This window comes from Rhinopithecus bieti, unplaced genomic scaffold (assembly GCF_001698545.2).
Source record: "Rhinopithecus bieti isolate Rb0 unplaced genomic scaffold, ASM169854v2 scaffold_9667, whole genome shotgun sequence".
Classification (NCBI taxonomy): domain Eukaryota; kingdom Metazoa; phylum Chordata; class Mammalia; order Primates; family Cercopithecidae; genus Rhinopithecus; species Rhinopithecus bieti.
In genome coordinates, this window is record NW_016806207.1 from 755,759 (window position 1) to 768,803 (window position 13,045).

At 37.7% G+C, this 13,045-nt stretch overlaps 1 protein-coding gene and 1 pseudogene across 3 annotated transcripts in view; both read left to right on the top strand.

Annotated features, from left to right (window-relative positions):
• ANKRD42 (ankyrin repeat domain 42) overlaps positions 1-11,926 on the top strand; it is a 20,953-nt gene extending 9,027 nt beyond the window's left edge. Inside the window, exons 3-6 of one of the 2 annotated variants that reach the window (XM_017875220.1) lie at positions 2,419-2,526; positions 7,026-7,145; positions 8,033-8,168; positions 9,376-11,926. In XM_017875220.1, the coding sequence (XP_017730709.1) occupies positions 2,419-2,526; positions 7,026-7,145; positions 8,033-8,168; positions 9,376-9,515 (504 nt within the window). In that variant the 3' untranslated portion in view covers positions 9,516-11,926. The remainder of the gene's footprint in view (positions 1-2,418; positions 2,527-7,025; positions 7,146-8,032; positions 8,169-9,375) is intronic. The other variant, XM_017875219.1, reaches the window with a different exon arrangement.
• Positions 5,758-6,410, top strand: LOC108531658 (cyclin-dependent kinases regulatory subunit 1 pseudogene; annotated as a pseudogene). Its single transcript, XR_001886235.1, has one exon. The product of XR_001886235.1 is annotated as a cyclin-dependent kinases regulatory subunit 1 pseudogene (transcript).
• Positions 11,927-13,045: the final 1,119 nt, after the last annotated feature.

Here is a 13,045-nt window from a genome sequence, read left to right on the forward strand (position 1 = left end):
GACGGAGTCTTGCTCTGTCGCCCGGGCTGGAGTGCAGTGGCCGGATCTCAGCTCACTGCAAGCTCCGCCTCCCGGGTTTTACGCCATTCTCCTGCCTCAGCCTCCGGAGTAGCTGGGACTACAGGCGCCCGCCACCTCGCCCAGCTAGGTTTTTTTTTTGTATTTTTAGTAGAGACGGGGTTTCACAGTGTTAGCCAGGATGGTCTCGATCTCCTGACCTCGTGGTCCGCCCGTCTCGGCCTCCCAAAGTGCTGGGATTACAGGCTTGAGCCACCGCGCCCGGCCTCTTTTCTCTTTTCGAGACAGAGTCTGGTTCTATTGCCCAGGCTGGAGTACAGTGGCATGGTCTTGGCTCACTGCAACCTCTGCCTCCTGGGTTCAAGTGATTCTCCTGCCTCAGCCTTCTGAGTAGCTGGTACTACAGGTGCCTGCCACCATGCCTGTCTAATTTTTGTATTTTTAGTAGAGACATGGTTTCACCATGTTGGCCAGGGTGGTCTTGAACTCCTGACCTTAAATGATCCACCTGCCACAGCCTCTCAAAATGCTGAGATTACAGATGTGAACCACTGTGCCCGGCCGGTCAATTGATTTTTAACAAAGATGCAAATGTAATTCAGTGGAGAGCAGATATATTTTCATTAAATGATGTTGGCACAATTACACATATTCATATGTAAGAAAATGAACCTTTTATCCTAAGTGAATTAACACAGAAACAGAAAACCAAAAACCACATATTTTCACTTATATGTGGGACCTAAATATTGGGTACACATGGACAAAGAGATGGGAACAATAGACACTGTAGACAAAGTAGACAGGAAAGGAGGCAAGGGTTGAAAAACTACCTGTTTGGTAACCTGGTCACTATTTGGGAGATGGGCTCAATAGAAGCCCAAACCTCAGCATCATGCAATATATCCATGAAATGAACGAACTTAGCACATGTACCCTCTGAATCTAAAATTAAAAAAATAAAGAAAATGAAACTTGAGCCATACTTGGTACCGTATGCAAAAATTTACTCAAAACAGATTGTAGATAAATGTAAAACTTATAAAACTTATAGAGAAAAATAGAGAAGAAAACCTTTACAAATCATGTACCTAAGAACTTGTAACCAGATTATATAAGGAACTCTCAGAACTCAGCAGTAAGAGAAAGAAATTTTAATGGGCAAAAGACTTCAATTGACACTTTCTTAAAGAGTACATATGGATGGCAATTAAACATACGAATAGATGTTCAACATCATTAGCCATTAGGCAAATGCAAATTAAAACCACAATGAGATGCCAGTGCATCCCTGTAAGAATAGCAGAAAAAACAAAACCTGAAAAAAATGACAATACAAAGTGTTTACAAGGATATCAAGAAACTGGAACTCCCATACATTGCTGGTGGGAATGTAAAGAGGTATAGCCATGTTAGAGAACAGTTTGGCAGTTTTTACAATAAAGTTGAATATATACTTATTTTATGTCCTAGCAATCTCACTTCTATATAATCACCCAAGACAAATGTAAAACCAGTACATGAATGTTGACAGTGGCTTTATTCTCTAGTACCTGAACAATGCACATAATAGTCTTTCCATAAATATTGTTGAATAAATGAATGACTTACTATGATAATTATTGAGATTGAGGTTTTTTTATATTTTATTGTCATTAGTCTCTGTGATAGGCAAATGATATTTACTTGATAAGCTTTTTTATCAAATAATATGATTATGACTTCTATGACAACGTATCCCAATGATATGATCAATTCTTTTAAAAAGAAAGGTGGTAGAATATACAAACTTGATTATACAAAGACAGTAACACTGTATGTGGTACAGACCTTTAAGTACTGTATTATATTGAGATTTAGATTAATTTTTAAAAATCTTAAAAGATATATTTGACTTCTCTCTCTTTTTTTTTTAAAACAATTTGTTTTTTAGAATCACTAGAATAACAATGTTTGCTCCGATGCAAAATCTCTGGACCCATTTAAAGATCTATGTTCAAGATTGAAAACTGGTAGCCTTTGAGTGAATTTGATTCTTAGATCTGTTTTCTTTGGCCTGCACAGTATTGGTCAAACAGAATATTTACAAACATTGGATACGCATTTCACTCATAGCAACCACTGACTGTAATTGGTAGTGTCTCCACCTTACAGACAAGAAATATGGTCTCCAGTTTGCCACGGTTCCCACTAGTCTCTATCGTTTACCCACAGTGAGGCCAAATGTTGGTTGCCGTGTCACTGTGCTTGTGCTTTTGTTTTTCTTATACATGGATCTCTCATTCACTTATGATACTTCTTGCCCTACAGTCTGTTATTTTATGATAACAGACCAAATTTAAAAGATAAAAATGTTAAAAACATCCACCTTATCACTTGTTAACATGGTTATTTTCTTAGTGTCTTCATTGGCTGCTCTGGCATGGAGCTGATATCACACACGTAACAACGAGAGGTTGGGCAGCATCTCACATAGCTGCAATCAGGGGTCAGGATGCTTGTGTACAGGTAATAATACCTTATTACTTTTTTTCAGTAAGCTCAATTACTTTAACATAGTTCTATTGGGCTATTGCTATTATTCTAATTATTTGACTCAATAGATTTAGTTTTATGTTCTAAACAATAACTTACTGGATTCCACAACTCAGATATTCTGATACCAGCTATCCACTTAAATAAATGGTATGCAACCAGAAATCCTTTTATCTCTGATGTAGTTGGCTATCTGGGTTGTTTTGTGAGATCTCACAGTCATGACCAGATTATCTCCTTTATACCTTGCTGCTGTGGTCTGAATGTTTGTGTCCTCCAAAATAAATATGTTGAAATCTTAACCCCAAGGTGATGGTGTTAAGAGGTGAGGCCTTTTGGGAGGTTATTAGGTCATGAGGGGTTTGCCCTCATAAATGAGATTAATGTCCTTATGCAAGAGACCTCAGAGAGCTAGCTCACTAGCCTCTTCCACCATATGAGGATGCTGTGAGAAGGCACTATCCATGCAGAATGAGCCCTCACCAGACAGAATCTGCCAGCACCTTAATCTTGGACTTTCCAGCCTCCAGAACTGTGAGAAATAAATTTTTGTTGTTTATATGCTCCCTGGTTTGTGATATTTTGTTATAGTAGTCTAAACAGACTAAGACATTTGGCCATGCCTAAAATTTCGTATTTAATGTATTGCCTGACCAGGGTGACACTTTAATATATGGTGGGATCTGGTATATTAGAGTAATTTATTCAGTGTTTTGAAATAGACTGGAATTTGGAGGAATACAGAGTCATATAAGCAAACAGTTGGTATTAGTCCATTCTCACACTGCTATGAAGAAATACCCGAGACTGGGTAATTTATAAAGAAAAAAAGTTTAGTTAACTCACAGTTCCACATGGCTGGGAATGCCTCAGGAAACTTACAATCATGGTGGAAGGGGAAGCAAACACGTCCTTCACAGGATGGCAGGAAGAGAGAATTGCGGAGCAAAGGGGGAAAAGCTTCTTATAAGACCATCAGATCTCGTGAGAACTCAGTCACTATCATGAGAACAGCATGGGGGTAACCACCCCTGATTCAGTTACCTCCCACCGTGTCCCTCCCATGACATGTGGAGGTTATGGGAACTACAATTCAAATGAGATTTGAGGGGGGACACAGCCAATCCACATCACAGTTCCTGCCAGGAGGAAGCATGAGATTGTTTGAAGGGTCAGGAGCTCTACTCAGTGAGTTGCAAAACGATACAAAGCAAAATCTATGATTAAAGTTCTAGTGAAAAATACAGATGAGAAGAATTGTATAATTTAGGAGGAGGTAGAGGGATCATAAATGGAGGAAATAAAACATCAGTTAAGCCCAAAAGAGTGGGTTGATTTTAAAGATTAAGTGATGAGGAAGTATTATAGAGGCAGGCAATACGTTAGGAGCAAATAAAAATAATAATTGTCATTCATTGAAGATTTATTGTGTGTCAGTCAGTCTCTCATGTGTCATTTCATCCAACACAAACAGTTCTATGAGTTCGCTTTTATATAGGTTACAAAACAGATTCAGACTGTTAAGTACCTTGCCTAAGCAAGTGACAGAGCTAGGATTTGAACCTAGACTTGTCCTGTTAATCTCTATGCTATACTCCTGTAAGAAGCTTCTGAATTGGAAAATTGGGCTATGTTCAGAGGATATACCATTATGTTAGTTTGACTGAGTATAGATTATTTGTGGTGTGGACTGTTAAGAACCATGCTTGGGTAGACCAGTTTTGTAAAGTGCCTCAGAAATAGAATGAAGATTTTGGATTCATTTTATAGAAAGATAGTTTTTTTCCCCCTCCTCAACCCTGTGATTACCTGGAAAGAAAAGAGAGGTTTTGTTTATGTTTTTGTTTTTTGAGACAGGGTCTTGCTCTGTCGCTCTGGCTGGAGTGCAGTGCCTTGGTCATGACTCACTGCAGCATCAACCTGCCGGGTCCAAGCGATCCTCCCATCTCAGCCTCCCAAGTAGCTGAGACCACCAACATGCTTCACCACGCCTGGCTAATTGTTTTTGTAGAGATGTCTGTCGGGGGTTTCTCCCTATGTTGCCTAGGCTGGTCTTGAACTCAAGGGCTCAAGTGATCCTCCTGCCTTGCCCTCCCAAAATGCTGGGATTACAGGCATGAGCCACTGCATCTGGCTGTGAAAAGAGAGTTGATGATACATTATATGTGTGTGTGCGTGTGTGTGTGTGTGAATATGTCTATATATATATATTTATACATACATGTAAGCATCCACATGGACATTAACAGGGGAATGAGATAATGAAAACAGTGTTTCAGGGAATTATTCTAGCAAAATGTGTCCAGGATTACTAGGATGAAGGAAGAGTTTAAAGACAAGAAAGGTCAGTTAGAGATTTTTTGCTGTAATCACGAACCAGAGAGGGTAAAAATAGGTGGTGGCAGAGGAAAGAAAGAAAATGAGCTAAGATATCTTGCAAAGCAAACATTGACAGAGTGTAGTGAAAATTCAAATTTTGAGTCAGAATAACATAATTATGATGGAATGAATAGGGAAATCTGAAAAGCAAGGAACACTGGGAAGACAGATGTTGATTTCAATTTGGCATACATTGAGTTTAATGTGTCTGTAGGTCATCCAGGTAGAAGAGGGTCCAGGCGGTTGAAAAGGGGGCTGGAGATAAAGATTACAGGAATGGTGAAGTATAGAAGAGTCTCAAACTCCTGGGCTCAAGTGATCCTTCCACCTCGGCCTCCCACAGTGTCAGGATTACAGGCATGAGCAACCGCTCCTGGCCGGGACTAATAATTCTTTTAAGCCAATTACTCTGTATATGGTATAACCCATATATAGAAACTGGGCCAATTGCAAATTCAGATGGGACCTCTTTAGATGTACTTAGAAACTTGATTTGGAGCTTAGAACTCGTCACTTTAATAATTAATTCTTTTATTGAGTCCAAAAACCTGTTAACCAAGGATTCTGCTTTTGAATTAGTGAACATTTAAATTTCAGTTTTATTAGGTTAGAATTAAAGAATTTAACTTAGTGGCTATCTGTGCTCATGAAAGATGTGTCTTATAAATTATATATACATGCTCAAATCAAAATGTAAAACCAATATTATAAATGTCTTCTAGGCAATGTTAAAACATTTTCTTGAGGCCAAAGTGGGTGGGAGCACGTGCTGCTGGGAGTTGTTGCTTGGCGGCATGGGGCTGAAGGCTAGCAAACCGAGTGATCATGTTGCACAAACAAATTTACTATTCAGACAAATATGACGATGAGGAGTTTGAGTATCGACATGTCATGCTGCCCACGGACATAGCCAAGCTGGTCCGTAAAACCCATTTGATGTCTGAATCTGAATGGAGGAATCTTGGCATTCAGCAGAGTCAGGGATGGGTCCATTATATGATCCATGAACCAGAACGTCACATCTTGCTGTTCCGGCGCCCACTACCCAAGAAGCCAAAGAAAGGAAGCTGGCAAGCTGCTTTTCAGCCTCAAGCTTTACACAGCTGTCCTTACTTCCTAACACCTTTCTGATAACATTATTATGTTGTCTTCTTGTTTCTCACTTTGATATTTAAAATATGTTCCATATACTGTTTGAATGTGCTACTAACGGGTTTGCTTCTTGAGTAGAGCCACCACCACCATAGCCCAGCCAGATGAGTGCTCTGTGGACCCACAGCCTCAGCTGAGTGTGACCCCAGAAGCCATGATGTGCTCTGTATCCAGAACACACTTGGCAGATGGAGGAAGCATCTGAGTTTGAGACCATGGCTGTTACAGAGATCATGTAAACTTGCTGTTTTTGTTTTATCCTGCCAGGTGTTTTATCCTGCCAGGTTTTTGTTTTATCCTGCCAGGCGACTTGTGGATTTATGTTTCAGTGTACTGGAAACTTTCCATTTTATTCGAGAAATCTGTTCATGTTAAAAGCCTTGATTAGACAGGAAGTTTCTATAATCTTAAAAAACAAAACAAAACAAAACATTTTCTTAGTAGTAGCTAAGAATTTCTTACGATTTGCTTGTAGCACACATGTAAGAACATACATAATTTAGCTATAGATTAATAAATTGCCTTTGTATAATCTGCATCTGCGTTTATGGTTTAACATCTATACTCATGTAAAGTCGTNTAAACTTGCTGTTTTGTTTTATCCTGCCAGGTGTTTTATCCTGCCAGGTTTTGTTTTATCCTGCCAGGCGACTTGTGGATTTATGTTTCAGTGTACTGGAAACTTTCCATTTTATTCGAGAAATCTGTTCATGTTAAAAGCCTTGATTAGACAGGAAGTTTCTATAATCTTAAAAAACAAAACAAAACAAAACATTTTCTTAGTAGTAGCTAAGAATTTCTTACGATTTGCTTGTAGCACACATGTAAGAACATACATAATTTAGCTATAGATTAATAAATTGCCTTTGTATAATCTGCATCTGCGTTTATGGTTTAACATCTATACTCATGTAAAGTCGTTCCTATTTCTCTATTTTTAGGCTCTTATAATGAATGGAGCAAATCTGACAGCCCAGGATGACCGGGGATGCACTCCTTTACATCTTGCTGCAACTCACGGACATTCTTTTACTTTACAAATAATGCTTCGAAGTGGAGTGGTGAGTGGCTCCTATTAATATATGCTAATGTATGATAATATAGATGGAATAGCATTTGGTAGTCTAGTTGTCTCTTCCTGACTTTTTAGATCTCTTATATGACTTTGGGAAGCTAATTTAATTTTTCTCTCTACCTTTTCTATCTTTAAACATAGAAGCAATAATTCAGACAAATCTTCTCTTCTCCCCCAAAAAACAATTTAGTATTACAAAGTACTTGAGAGGTTTTGGGTTCTTCATGCCAGTTCAGAGTTTAACTGGTTAGATTACGAAGCTTCAAACAAATCTTAACCAGGTGATTGTAAATCTTTATGAATTTTTGTATGTCTACCTATGTGTTTGTTTTGAAACTCTTATTTCATATACTGATTTAGAAAGTGATTTATTTCTTCAGAAATTTTGTTTATTGCAATATTTAATTTTATCTGTAGTAGTTGTAATAAATAACATAGAAGAAGAGAACTACATATATTGAAGACATTGTGGTGAGAGCTGGTGTTTCTATAGTTTGAGAAAGAGTGAAAACTTATTAAATATTTTTTATTAATTCTGTTTATATTCTCAATGATAGTATTTGATCATTCAATCTATCCCTTTCATTTTATTGGTCAGGAATCTGACTGGTAAGATGACTAGTTAAGTTCCTTTTTAAAAACTATTTTATGTGACTCGTTCTTTTGAAAAGCCTGTTGTATAAAATTTTACTAGTATTTTATTAGCTCATATATTCAAATTAGTGGTTGCAGTGCATTTTTCTATTATGTTAAGTGTTTGCCTTCTTGTATTAAGAGCAGCCTCCAATTCTTATTTATAGAATTAAGCTGCTAGGTTTAGTGTTTTCCCTACAAAATAGGGAGAAACTAAGTCCTTGTGAATGTTACCTCTAGGATCCCAGTGTGACCGATAAGAGAGAATGGAGACCTGTACATTATGCAGCTTTTCATGGACGGCTTGGCTGCTTGCAACTTCTCGTTAAATGGGGTTGTAGCATAGAAGATGTGGACTACAATGGAAACCTTCCAGGTATTTTAAATAAAGCAAATATTTTAGTTTTTCATTGATGTAAACTTTTAAATGTTTGATCTTGTTTAAGAAATTTAAACTGTTGGCTGAGCATGGTGGCTTACACCTATAATCTCAGCACTCTGAGAGGCTGAGGCAGGAGGATCACTTGAGGCCAGGAGTTTGAGACCAGCCTGGGCAACATTGTGAGACCCTCTCTCTACAAAAAAATAAAAAAGTGAAAGAAAGAAGAAAGCTGGGTGTTGTGGTGTGTGCCTATAGTCTAACTTCTTGGGAGGCTGAGGATTTGGGAGCCCAGGGATTGGAGGCTACAGTGAGCTGTGATTGTACCATTGCACTTCAGTACAACAAAGTGGACCCCATCTCTTAAAAAATAAAGACATTGAAACCAATTATTCTGTTAGTCCCTCACAATATGAAGTAGTGTATATGTTGACGTGAACATTTTTTATCTTACATCACACCATCTTATGTACCTTACATTTGATTGATTTTTTTCTGGAACCATATCAGCAAAAGATAAATTGGCAAAATTAAACATAGATTTGCTCTTCCTGCCAGCAGTTTCCTTCATCTGCTATCTAGTGTTTTTATTTTTTAACTTCACCTCTCTCTGCCTCATAGACAACTTATTTATTTTTAAATTTTTAATTTTTTTTTGAGATAGGGTCTTGCTGTGTTGCCCAGGCTAGAGTGGCAGTGGTATGCTCTCAGCTTACTGCAACCTCTGCCTCCCAGGTTCAAGTGATTCTTATGTCTCAGCGTCCTTCGTAGCTGGGTTTCAGGCACCTGCCACCACGCCTGGCTACTTTTTGTATTTTTAGTAGAGAGGGAGTGTCACCATGTTGGCTAGGCTGGTCTCGAACTCCTGGCCTCAAGAGATCTGCTTGCCTCGGCTTCCCAAAGTGCTGGAATTGCAGGCAGGAGCCACCGCACCTGGCCCAACGTTTTCATTTTTTAAACAGTACTGCATAAATGGAGGATACTAGTTAATTTGCTACTTCAGTTGTCTAACCTACAGTAAAGTGGCCAGTGGAGACCTAGACTCCACCTTCTTTAAAAAGTGGTCTAGAAATTCTAAAGAATTCTAAAGAATAGATCACAGTGAGATTGGAGTGAAAATGAATGAAAAATTAAAGAAGCAAACACAGAAAGAGGAAGGGCAGAATAATATGAACAGGACTGATCAAATCACTTTGCTATTTAGAACCTCCCTGGATCCCTGTGGAGCCTCTGATTCCTTGGCTTGGCATGCTGGACTTACATAATTTGGCTCCTACCTATCTGCATGGCCTCATCTTTCTATATCTTTACATTACTGTCCATGATCATTTTGATTTTTTCTGAAGTTCATCTTTCAGTGTTCATTTAGTGAAGTCTTTTGGTATGAACTTTTCAATTTTTGTGTATCTGAAAATTTATTTTGTTCTCATTATTTTTACTTTGTATTTTGTAAGTTTTTTTTGTGTGTGTGTGTAAAGTAAAATTTAAATTAAAGTCTCAAAAAACAAAAAGCCCCTCTCTCGGCACTGCCTACAGAGGTGGCAGCCATCTCCTCCTCGGCATCATGGCCACCCTTAGACCCCTTATGAAGCCCAAGATCATCAAAAAGAGAACTAAGAAGTTCATCCGGCACCAGACTGACCGATATGTCAGAATTAAGTGTAACTGGCAGAAACTCAGAGGTATAGACAACGGGGTTCATAGAAGGTTCAAGGGTCAATCTTGATGCCCAACATTGGTTGTGGGAGCAACAAAAAAAACAAAGCACATGCTGCCCAGTGGCTTCTGGAAGTTCCTGGTCCACAATGTCAAGGAGCTGGAAGTGCTGCTGATGTACAACAAATCTTACTGTGCTGAGATGTTTCCTCCAAGAACCGCAAAGCCATTGTGGAATGAGCTGCCCAGCTGGCCATCATAGTCACCAACCCCAATGCCAGGCTGCGCAGTGAAGAAAATGAGTAGCTACCTCATGTGCATACTTTATGTTTAAATAAAACTGTAAAACCTGCAAAGAAAACCCAAAAAACCAAAAACCAAAAAAAAAAAGTCTTTTGTGCTAGGCTTCCTTCACTTTTTCAGACTGCTTTCAATTGCTCCATTTTCGCATATGGTATTATTTATGGTATTATTAGTTTTCTTTAGTTTTAGTCTTTCTGATGGATGTATCTCATTGCAGTTTCAAATTTACATTTTCCTGATGACTAAAATGTCAAACATCATTTCATATTTTTAATGGCTATTTGGTTATTTTTTTGTGAAGTAGGAGTTCAGATCTTTTGCCTATTAGCTGTTGGAGTATGTCTTTTTCTTATTGAGTCATAGGAGTTCTTTATATATTCTAGATACAAGCCCTTTGTCAGTTACATTTATTACCAATATCTTTTCATGCAAATATCTTTCTAATCTTTCTACTCTATGGCTTGCTCTTTCATTCTTTGGTATTTTTTGATAAATAGAGGTTTTAATTTTTTTTTTTTTTAAATGGAATCTTGCTCTGTTGCACAGGCTAGAGTGCAGTGGCACAGTCTTGGCTCACTGCAACCTCTGCCTCCTGGGTTCAAGCAATTCTCCTGCCTCAGCCTCCCGAGTAGCTGGGATTACAGGCGTGTGCCACCACACTAATTTTTGTATTTTTGGTAGAAACAGAGTTTCACCATGTTGGCCAGGCTGGTCTCGAACTCCTGATGTTGTGATCCACCCACCTTGGCGTCCCAAAGTGCTGGGATTACAGGTGTGAGCCTCAACACTTGGCCAGAGGTTTTAATTTTAATGTAATCCATTTTAATAATCTCTTCCTTTGTAGTTAGTGCTTTTTGTACTTTCCCTATTCTGTGATCGTGAAGACATTCCTTTATGTTATCTTTTAGAAATTTTATTATCTTACTTTCACATTTATATTCCCAATCCTCCTAGAACTGACTTTTCTGTGTATAATACAAGGTAGGGGTCAGTTTTATTTTTGTATTGTCCTTTATCAAGTATACTTGATCATTTTTGTTAGTCTCGTCTGGTCATTAAAAAATCCAATTGTTTCTTTAAACAGGTATAATTCTTTTATTTATAACCAGGTAGAGTATTTATAATAATATAGACGTTAAGAAAGAATGTGGCCTTAGGTCTAGGCTGCTTGTGTTCAAATCACTCTCATAAAATTATTTTTTATTGATAAGTGTACATATTTTTGGTGTACGTGTGATAATTTGATACATTCATGTAATGTATAAAGATCAAATCAAGGTAATTGGGGTAGCCATCCCTTAAATAGTTCTTTTCTTTATGCTAGAAACATTCGAATAATTTTTTTCTAGTTATTTTGAAATGCACGATAGATTATGGTTAACTATAATCACCCTACTGATCTGTCAAACACTAGATCTTATTTCTTCTACCGAATTTTATATTTGTACCCATTAATCAACTTCTGTTCTTCCACTCTCCATGCTACCCTTCTGGCCTTTGATAACCACCAATCAATTTACTCTCTATCTTCATGAAACCAGCATATTTTAGCTCCCACATATGAATGAAAACATATAATATTTGTCTTTCTGTGCTTGACTTATTTTACTTAACATGATCACCTCCAATTCCATCCATCTTGTGGCAATGAGAGTATTTCATTCATTTTTGTCTGAATCATATTCCATTGTGAATATACATTACATTTTCTTTATTCATTCATCATTGATGTACACTTAGGTTGATTCCATATTTTGGCTATTGTGAATAGTGTATTAATACACATGAGAGTGCAGCTATCTCTTTGATATAATGACATTTTTTTCTTGTGGATATATACACAGTAGTGGAATTAACTTATAGTTTATATAATATAAATCTAGCTACTCTTGTTTGTTTTTTTCTTCTAGTTGCATGGAATATCTTTTCCGTTCCTTCACTTTCAATCTATGTGTATCTTTATAGATGAAGTGGGTTTTTTGTAGGCAGCATGTAGTTGGGTCATGTTTCTTTATACTCTGTGCCTTTTAATTGGCGAGTTAAGTCTATGGACATTCAGTGTTGTTATTGGTAGGTAAAGACTTACAGCTGCCATTTTGTTGCTTGTTTTCTGGTTGTTTTGTAACTCCTATGTTCCTTTCTTCTTGTCTTTCTTTGTGGTTAAGTGATTTTCTCTGGTAGTATGTTTTATTTTTTTGCTTTTTATTTTTTAGTAAATATAGGTTTTGCATTGTAGTTACCATGAGTCTTACATTTTATAGATATAACAGATTATTTTAAAGAGATGACAACTTACCTTAGGTCACAAAGAAAGGAATAGAAACAAGGAAAAACCAAAATGCCCTACATGTTAACTGTTTCTCCCCATTTTGCCTTTTTATTGTCTCTATTTACATATTTTTGAGGTTTTTTGTTTGTTTTTTTGAGATGGAGTCTCGCTCTGTTACCCAGGCTGGAGTGCAGTGGTGCGATCTTGACTCACTGCAACCTTCTCCTCCTGGGTTCCAGAGATTCTCCTGCCTCAGCCTCCCAAGTAGCTGGGTTACAGGCACCCACCCCCATGCCAGGCTAATTTTTGTATTCTTCATAGAGATGGGGTTTCACCATGTTGGCCAGGCTGGTCTCGAACTCCTGACCTCAAGTGATCCACTCTTCTTGGCTACCCAAAGTGCTGGGATTACAGGTGTGAGCCACTGCGCCCCACTTATTTATATATTTTTGTATTTCCTATCTCTTAACAGGTTGCTATAGCTATTATTGTTTTTGTTAGATTTGTCTTTTAGTCTTCATACTGGAGTTATCACACACCACAGTTACGTTATTGGAGTATTCTAGGGTTGTCCATGTTTTTAATTTCACCAGTGATTTTTATACCTTCAAATGTTTTCCATTTGCACATTAGTGTTTCTTCTTCC